This window comes from Gekko japonicus, unplaced genomic scaffold (assembly GCF_001447785.1).
Source record: "Gekko japonicus isolate JY-2015 unplaced genomic scaffold, Gekko_japonicus_V1.1 scaffold3, whole genome shotgun sequence".
In the NCBI taxonomy this organism is placed as follows: domain Eukaryota; kingdom Metazoa; phylum Chordata; class Lepidosauria; order Squamata; family Gekkonidae; genus Gekko; species Gekko japonicus.
The window spans coordinates 1,661,316-1,671,213 of NW_015170887.1; the positions used below are offsets into that span (position 1 = coordinate 1,661,316).

The 9,898-nt window shown below is 46.2% G+C and overlaps 1 protein-coding gene across 1 annotated transcript in view; it reads right to left on the bottom strand.

Moving 5' to 3' along the window:
* Positions 1 to 734, bottom strand: part of ZDHHC22 (zinc finger, DHHC-type containing 22) — an 8,048-nt gene extending 7,314 nt beyond the window's left edge. Inside the window, exon 1 of the mRNA XM_015418372.1 lies at positions 173 to 734. Within this exon, the coding sequence (XP_015273858.1) occupies positions 173 to 734 (562 nt within the window). The remainder of the gene's footprint in view (positions 1 to 172) is intronic.
* Between the last annotated feature and the right edge of the window lie 9,164 nt (positions 735 to 9,898).

The window sequence follows — 9,898 nt, forward strand, 5'->3', positions numbered from 1 at the left end:
CAGTGACTCCATGAAGAAAAGTAGAAGGTATCCTCATACCTGGATAGAGTTCCCCACCCTTCCACCAGTAGCAATATTGGCTGGGACATTTTTACAGAGAGAGATCAGGGGAAAGGGAAATGGAGAGGATGAAGCCAAAACATTCCTTTTCTTTAAAGAGGGGGATACTTACCTGAGAAGAACTGGCTGATGGAATGAGGCAGGAGAGTAAGAAAAGCCAACGGGCTGGCAAAGGATGTCGAGAGCACAGCCGAAATGTAAGCCACCCCAGCCACAAGAGAATCGAGGCAAGCCAAAGAGGTGTACAGACAGAACATGACGAAGTTCCGCATGTTCCTGCTACCAATGCAGTTCCCTGTGAAGAAACAGTGATGGTCATGCCTTTGAGTTACTCTGGCACATAGTCTACAGAAGTGGGTGCCAGGCAAAGCTGCACCAGAGGTCCTGCTTCCATCCGGCCAGTTGGCCACTGCTTCGCCTCCTGGGCCCGAGTTCGAGCCCTTGCTGAGATCCTCTGGCGAGTTTTGTATCACCAGGATGTAGTTGCCCAGAGCATTGGCTGAGAGGAAGAGGAAGAGGGCTCCGTGCAGCAGAGCGGAGGAGAACAGAGGGGTGGTGGAAGGATCTTTAAACATGCTGGGGATGAAGAGGAAGATCTGGAGGACGAAGGTCACTGCAGAGATGCACAGGAAGTAGGCTGGAGCCACCACATTGAGGAACCTGAGGACTAGCATGGTCGGTTACATTCCTGCAGGAGAGAAGAAGCATCACCACCTGCCCTCTGTAGAGTTGCCCCTTCCATTTCCCACCCCCAGGATTCCCCACTCTTAGTGTCTGGCCCTTCCCTGGCGGCTCCACTCACCCCCCATGCAAGCCCCACCCCCACCTCGCTGCTGGAGACAAACTCCCCGGGGAAGGCTGGCTCCTCCTCACTCTCCCGGCGTCGGGTCTGGGTCTTGGGAACCGGCCGGCAAGGCTGCCCCCGGCATGCCTGGGTCTGCAGTCTCCGGAGAGAGTCTCTCTTGGGCTGGCCGGTCTGCGGGAGCCAAGCTGCTCCTGCCGCATCCCTGCTCAGGAGTTCCTATCAGATGTAGTAGGAGGATCCATTGATTATTATTATGTTCTTGCTTGATGGATTTGGGAGGGGGGAAGCAGGGTGGTAGTTCTAATCCACCGCAATACGGGTCGAAAGCAAGGCTCTAATTTAGCCTTCGGAGCCACACATCGGCAGATCACCTCCACAGCCGTTGTCCTGACATGCACCTCATTAGGAAATACAGAAAACAGCTGCTTAAGTGCTGCTCCAGCGGCGCGTAAGGAACTCTGCAACGGAGCCCCTGCGTGTGTGTGTGTGTGTGCGTGCCTGTGTGTGTGCGCGCGAGCGCGCCTCTCCCTGTGTGTCTGTCTGGCATCGCTGTGCAGTCGATACCCATTATCAAATAAAGCAGTCAAACATTCACTCCCACCCGCCCCCGCCCCCGACACTGGGGCGCACACAGACACCCAAACATGGAGGTTTTCCTGCAAAGCTACGACCCCCCTCCCCCCCCCTTCAGCACAGCCTCTCTACGTTTGGTTTTCTCTTCCGAAACAAATCCATGTACGACACGCATTTGAAAAGGATTTGGGTTTTGTTTTTAATTACGGCAAATCATAACGCATTGAGCAGTCGGTTCTAGCAGCTGTCGCTCCCCTTCTCCTTCCCTCCCTCGCGGGTGTCCACTCGCAAACTTAAGAGCCGGATGCTTATGAGGAGGCTATTAGCCCTTTGCACTTCCACGATCCAGTAGCCGCTGGGAACTTTTCTATGCCCGCGCTACAGTCCTGCCGGCAGGTGACTTCGGGAGAGACCTGCCAGGAGTCGCGGCTTCCCGCCTCTGCTCAGTCACTTCCCCCCGGGTGGTCTGCAAGACCCTTGCAATAACCTTGAAGCCCCCTTGCCTGCTGCCTCGGTGGCTCGCCCCGTCCCCCGTTTACCTGGAGACTGGGTGGGGAAAGAAGCCGCTGTCCCTTCAGCACCAGCCTCTCTGCGCGCCGCTGAGCCTCCGGCCAGCTGCTGCCTTTCTTTTCCCCCCCCCCCCCCCCGCAGCAACGGCAACATGAACAGCAGAGGCGCTGAGAGAGCTCCGGTTAGCAGCACCGCTTTACCACCAGCCACGCAGGGCTCCGTGGGGAGCCCTTTCTCCCTCCCTCCCTCGGCACCGGCAGGATCCGCCTTCGCTTTCACAGGGGAGCTGTCCGCCCCTTCAGCACCTCGGAGGGGAATCGTTTCGGGAGCGCCACCGGGAGCTGTCCCTTCAGCACCACAAAGAGCAGCGCCCTTAAATCGCGGGGCTTTGAGAGCCATCCCAGGGCATCCTAAAACAACGCACTTTTACCTCGGTTCCCCCCAGCCAGCCCTACCTGCAGAAGCCACGACGGCCACCTCCTTCTGAACGCTGCTGAAAGTAATATAGCGATCCTTCCAGCGCAGGAGGAAAAACTGATCGCCCACCTCTTCTCAAGTATCTCCTGCTCCCTTCCGGTACAACAATCGGTCGCTCATAAACAGATACCAAATCCCCCCCCCCCCCTAACTGAAAGAACAGGTCACAAAGTAAAGATCAGAAAGTCCAAGAAGGTCTTATAATGTCCTTTAGATATAAGTAAAATCCAAAGCCTCAGAAAGAGTTTAGTCTAACATGCAAATTGCAAACTAAGTTTTTGTGCACCTGAGGTTTTAGCAAGGAGCTGTGTTCTTTCTTAACGAGAAATAGATGAAGAAAAAGAAGACAAAGAATAGGAAAAAATGAAGATGAATTCTGTTTCCTTTCCATTTTTATAATCCTACACTAATAGTATATTCTGGAACTACCTACTTGATTGGTCAAAGGTTTCCACTGACACCTACTGAGCGCTGCTTAAGTGGTATATATAGAACAGTAACACAGCACTACAAACACAGAAGAGTGCATGGTTGTGATACATGCCTCCTCTCTCATGTTACTGGAGACATTAACATTTCTTTTGTTTCAAGTTGGGCAGTGCAGAATTGTCTGGGACTAGATAGTATGAACAGTTCGATTTGCAGGCCACTGAGAAAAGCCCTTTAAGCCACAGCTGTGCTCTTGATTTGGTTCTGGATTCTGGCCCTAAGATCTCATTCAATGAGTGGTGGCACATTCTGATGTTTATTTAGGGTGATGGATTTCAATACAGCCGTGGTGCTGCTACTGATGTCAGTGTGGTGGGAGCTCCTCAGTTACACATTTTTAGGGGGAGCCATAGAGATAGGCTTATTCCCCTGAGCTTAATTTGGAATTGGATCCAGGAAAACAGATCTATTTGAAGGGGGGGAAACCCAGCAAACATTATTTTCTGAACAGCTTGGAATTGTGTGCTTGAGAAACTCATGGTGCTCCCAATGACATTGTCAATAACATAATTCCCAAATGCTGCCGTCACCCCCTTCATCTTCCTTTTCTTCTCCTCCTTTTCACCAACCCACTTACCTGGCTGCTTACAGCAGCTTCATCAGGCTGGTGGTGGTTGCTGCCAGCTAGCCAGTTGGCAAACAGAGAATCTCTGCCTCCTCCCACCCTGCCCTTCCTTTCCCCCCTTTTCTCCACTATGTATCTGAAGCACTTTGCCAAGGTGTGCCCTGGGAAATGTAGTCCTCGGGGTGGCAAATATCTTAAGGCAACTGCAAACATTGTAATAAATGGAGTTTTAGGGAGGAGTGGGAGGGAAGGAAGATCTTCTGTGGTTCAGATGCACAATCAGAATTCAGAGCTTTAATGCCCAGTTTCTTAACGAAGTCAAACATTACAAACTGGCAAGACTTGCCCATGGAATAGAAGTCTAGGTGGCATTGCAAGTCCATTACTATAGTATAGGGAAGAGAGAGAATCTCATTTCCAAATAAAATTGGGGTGAGGGAAAGTTTCTCTTTACTCCCTCATTTGTTGCAAAACACATCCATCTTCTCTTGCTTCCTGTTTCTCTCTCTCTCTCTCTCTCTCTCTCCCTCTCTCTCTCTCTCTCCATTTTACTTTCCTTCCTTACAAAAAGTTCTAGAGTAGCCTGCAGATTGTCCTGTGAGGTATGACCAGCATCTTCCCTCATAATCTTTAAGAGTGTTGTAAAAACATGTCTTTCCCACTGAGGCTTTGGTTTGTCTTAGACTTGCTCGAATCAAAGTCTGATACAAACCCTTGGGTTAGGGGTTGGGGGTTGTTCCCCTTTTTACAATGAATACTATTTTTAAAGTATATCCTGACCCCTCAACCCTCAAGGTTCGACTCAGTGTTTTTATTGTATTCTGAATTATTTTCATTGGTTTACGGCCCCTTTTATATTTGTGTGAGCTGCCTTAGGGCCAAAAAATGAGAGAACCATATCTAAACTAGTCAACAAGTAAAGAACTAAGTACCAAATAAACCCTGGTACCTGAGAAGCAGGAGGATTGCTGCATGTTGTCTGAAGTGCATAGAAATGTATCTGATAATGTCAGCCCATGAAAACAATTGTCACAATAAATCTGTTGTTTTTAATGCATCACAAGACTCCTTTTTCCTTCCATATACCTATGTCTCCTCCTCTGCCCTGTTGCAGTCTTCAGTATTGACCCAAAATCTCTGTATGCAGCAGTTCCTTCATGAATTACTCTGTACAAATAAGGCATCTAAACAGATATGCCTTAACCCAGCTGTATGAGAGGCTTTTTGTGCTCCAATCAAGCATGAACATCCTAAACATGACTGTCTTCTCACTCAATGACAAAGCCAGCTGATAGGAAAGCTCTGTTGTGGTATCTATGATGGCTGCTTCACTTGTTCAAGTTATGTCTCGGTGTTGCACTCATCAAACTACCAGTATGTGCATACGAACACCATAGTAGCCAACACTGGGACTGGACTGGAATTTCCAGGAATTTTGTAAGAGTTCCTAATCGGATGTCTTGAATTTGTAAAGTTTGTATGTATCTTTTCATTTTCCAGCCCACTGAAAACTGTTCTGAGCCCTTGAGACAAAGAGGAATTGTAAAAGTCCAGATCAATAAATAAAAGGACAGCATGTTCCAAGCACAAAACCTGGTAATGATTACCTGTTTTCTTGCAGCAAAATCCAGCCAATACTGTTGATGACTGAGTCCTCTCCCCTGCCCCTTTTGGCTTCTAACAGCCATAGCCAAAAGCCATCAGAAGGAGGTGAAAAACTAGACAGGCAACCATCCAGTATGCCTGGATTCACCCTGCACAGTTAATCACACATGTTCTTGTATATTAGCATTTATGTTTTCATTGTTTTCTCTTTTAATGTAAACCAATTGGAGAACACGTGCATCGACAATACAAATATCAGCTGTTATCTTCGTTTTGTGATAAAGAAAATATATAAGATTTTATTGGATGATGTGATGGCTGATGAAATGGTGAAAAAAATATGATTATGTGGGTCCAGAATATAGGCTGTAATATTAATTTTGAAGAGTGGGAGCAGATTTGGTGGAAAAATATAAAACTAACTAATGCTGTGTCATATAAAGAGAACATGTGTAAAATGTTAATTGCTCTGATAAATGTTGGACATGTAAAAATAAGACTGGTTCTTTTTATCACATGTGGTGGTTATGTGATGTTACAAAGAGGTACTGGAGATGGATTTATGAGATAATGGAAAAAATAATAAGAACTAATATCCCGTTTACTCCAGAGATACTGTTATTGAATATATTTCCGAAAGACTTTGATAAAGCAGATAGGTATTTGATAGTTCATATGTCGACAGCTGCAAGGACAGCTGCCAAATATTGGGAAATAATGGAAATACCAACTAAACAAGAGTACGTGAACAAGCTATTTGAAACGGCGGAAAATGACAACATGACACTTGAGATGAGAGCCGGTACAGAATGGACTTTTCAAAAAACTTGGAAGAGATTCTACGATTGGTATAATGTAAATGCAACTGATAGATAAATGTAGTGATTTGAGAACGCAGAAAAGATAAGCTTAGTAAAATAGATAATGAATTTAGAAATTTAATAAGCAGAAGAAATGATAAAGTCTCTTGTTATATGTTATATGTTGTGGGGGGTAGTTGGGGGTTGTTTGTATGTATGTTTGTGTGTCTGTAGTATATAATGGAAAAAAATAATAAAAGTGTACCCTCGGGTACTTTAAAAAAAAAAGACAATACAAATATCACAGAGCATAGAATTGCTGACCAGATTGGAATGTGACCTCGCTGCTCTACATTCCCTCATTGGGAAGCCATTAAAATTGCTGGCTTAAGGCAAATGAGAAACTGATAATCGAAGAGGGGTTTAATCATTTTGCCTATATTAAGCCCCAAGCAACTAATTTTCTTACCAGACAAACACAGATATTTATGGCCCTTCCCCAGGGGTAGACTGGCCATTTAACTTACAAGGAAATTTCCCAGTGGACCCCAGTCCTAGAAGGGCTACTGGTGGCCAGGAGTGAGCTGAGCCAAGCCCCAGCAACTCTGCCAGTTTTTCAGGGGTCACTTGGCTCATACTTTCATCAGCAATGACAACTGGTGTCAACTCATCAATTGTCTTCACCACTGCTGGCCATTTGGTGGAGAACGGAGTGGATGAGCTAATACCCATTCTTTGCACCACAGACCCGAGTGGCCCATGCAGCACTCACTGGTGGCACTGCAGGAGACACTCTGCTTCGTTTGCTCCAGGGCCTTTTTCACTTCCCAGCCTACTGCCATGCAGCTGAGCCATAAGACACTGGGCCAAATATTCACCATCTATAAAAACAAGCTCACACAGGCAGGCAGGCACAATGTAAAATATAAGGCCGTGAAACACATGCACATGAGATATGCCACGCACATAGAACATGCCCAAAGGGGGAAAAACCCTACTAGGTAACTACAAACCCTGCATGGCAACATATCCCTTTCAGAAGAGATATCAGTACCAGCCGCACTTTGTGATTCTTTGCCCATAGGGATCATGTAACAAAGCCCGGATGATATAATGAAAGGGGCAGAACATCTAATCCAGCATCCTGGCCTAAGGCAGGCTTCCCTTTCTAAAGAATCCCTAACAGATGCCTTCAAGGAAAGGAGTTCTACAATCTCCCTATGAAGACTGAGCTCCTGTTATTATTAGGGAATTTCCCTTACATTTAGTTAGCATCCATCTTCCTGTAATTTTAACTCAAATAGCTGTGTTTTCAGTGGGTAAAAGGTAAAGATTCACTTGCTCGAAAGCCAGTCGAATCCGACTCTAGGGTTGCGGTGCTCATCTCTGTTTCAAAGCCGAAGAGCCAGCACCGTCTGAAGACGTTTCCGTGGTCATGTGGCCAGCATGACTAAACACCAAGGCACACGGAACGCTGTTACCTTCCCACTGAAGTGGTACCTATTTATCTACTTGCAATTTCTTGCTTTCGAACTGCTAGGTTGGCAGGAGCTGGAACTAGAGACGGGAGCTCACTCCGTCATGTGGCACACTCGGGTCTCGAACTGTTGAACTACTGACCTTCCACAGCCTGCAGTTCAGCATCTTAACCACTTGAGCCACCACAGCTCCTCTTTCAGTGGGTACATTGAAATAATATCCCCTCTCTTTTGCTCTCTCTGGCAACCTTCCAGTCTCTGAAAACAGTTATTCCTCTTATGTAACTAAGTAGTCAACAACACTACTCATGTTCAGTGGGGTTTATTTCCAAGTAAGAGCTGCAGACTTGACCTTCTTGGGTCCAGATTGTTCAAACCAGCCTTCAAGCTCCTTTTCACTGTTCTACCAAGGCGGTTTATTTCCAAGTAGGACTTGACCTTCTTGGGTCCAGATTGTTCAAACCAGCCTTCAAGCTCGTTTTCACTGTTCTACCAAGGCCAACTGCACAGGAGGAGTTGGGTGAAGCAGACTAGGTTCACTGGCATAAGCAGTCACCAAGTAGGTCAGGGGCTGTGTTCAGGTGTGGGTCAGGAACTAAAGACTATCACAATAGTAGGAAATGAGGATTTTCAAGTATTTCAACATCCTGGACCAATGTCAGAGAACATGCAACTAGTTTCAACTTCCCAAGCCCAGCTGAGTCCTTCTCCCTTCTCCTGCGTTCCACCAGGGAGAAGGGAGATCCTTAGGAGGGGTGGGTTGCTGGCCTCAGGCCCAGGGCTTCATAGCCTTTCTGTTGACACAAGGTGTGTTGCCTTGGTTGGCATGTGGGGCTACAGTTCATTAGGCTGGTCCTAGCAAAGCAGATGGCTTCTCAGGGGGGGTCTGGTTCAGGGGTGCCATGTCAGAGTCTTCCAGTTCAGTTCCATCTTAGAGGGTTCCTAACTATTTGGCGTCAGGTGTGGTGCTGGGGCCTGGAAGCTTTACAGCATGTACTATCAGCCATTCGAAATTCTGTGGTACTCTTTGCTTTCTCAGGATGTCCTGGTTGGTGCTTTATGGTCATTAATCTTCAGTCAGTATCTTTTGGTACCTGTGATTTCCCCAAAAATCATGGCTACAAAATACCAGATAAGGCATTATCTGTGCAGGCCACCATCTCTTAAGATGACTTCACGGATCAAAATCTACTTGATAGTTTCCTGCACAAACCTCTCTGAAATGAACAGCTGCACAAAAGCATTGTAATGATTCAACAAGGCCTCTTCAGAAGAGCTTCACGGTGGATTATGCCAACGGTCTCTTTCTCATTACGATGAGGGAGAAAGAGTTGTTGATTCAACACAGGGAAGGCCATTTTTTTGAAGGAAGAACTATATTGATGAACCAGCCCAGTTTCTATTTTTAACTCAACAGTGTTTTTCTCCATATTTTAACAGCTTTCATCTTTCAGGGGAGGAAAAGGCACAGAAGCCTTTTCATGTGATGAACAGTTTGTAGATGAAATGGAATGACTAACATGAAAGACATTAATCCTCCCCATATACGCCAACCACAAGTTATAGTTTATTAATGAAATGTATAACAGAAATTGAACAGTTTTCCCCAATGGAGTCATTACAGAGGCAAAGTAATTGTGCTCAGCTCTCTCATTAAAACAGTTCTCTCAGTTTTGATGCTTGTAGGCTACTGCTAGCAAAAGTGATGGCTGGGTAGAAATATAAAACAATTTTTTTCCCTAGCAAGAAATTCTGGTGGTGCTGATGGTGAAGAATGGATCTTTGGTGTACCTCCATAATAAGAATGGCTTTGCTAGACTAGATTGCCAATGTCAATTTACAGTGCAATCGTCTGCAGAGTTGCTTCAGTCTAACCCCACTGGTTTCAGTAGGCTTACACTGAAGTAACTCTGCATAAGACTGCACTGTAAGTTCCACAGTCTGGCCTGGATCTAGCAATGCACAAGTGGAAAAATAAATGGGCTTAGCATAGTTCCAGTTCTGCAATATCATGTGCATAAGTACCATTTTCATCCCCATCAATATATCTAATTGTGAAGGGTGGCCCCCATCTGTGAGTATCTAAATCTGCAGATCAGGGCCATACTGACACTAAACAGGTATTCCTACAAACCTCAGGTTTGCAGAAATATCTGAAATCTTTAAAAAATACATTGGGGGGGGTGAATTTACCCCCAGATAAAAGAGCATTTTCTGCACATGTGTAGACAACACACTTACTTTGGTTCTGCAGAGCTGGTGGTGGTGGATACCAGAAGCCTCTCTGGGCCCAGTCACAGGAGCAGCAAACACTGGGAGCCACCCCAGGCTTGGAGTGTCTCCCAGAAACTGCTGCCACTGCAGCCAAGCTCAAATGTAGTTGGTGAGGTCTGGAGCAGTGCCAGATTCTGGCAATGGGGAGGGAGATGGGATGACCCCTGCAAGTCTTGTGGGCTCCCTGTTTATATACTATAGTGCCCAGAAACTGGTCGCACAAAACCTTGTGCAAGTGGAAGTGTGCTAAGATTGTCTTAAG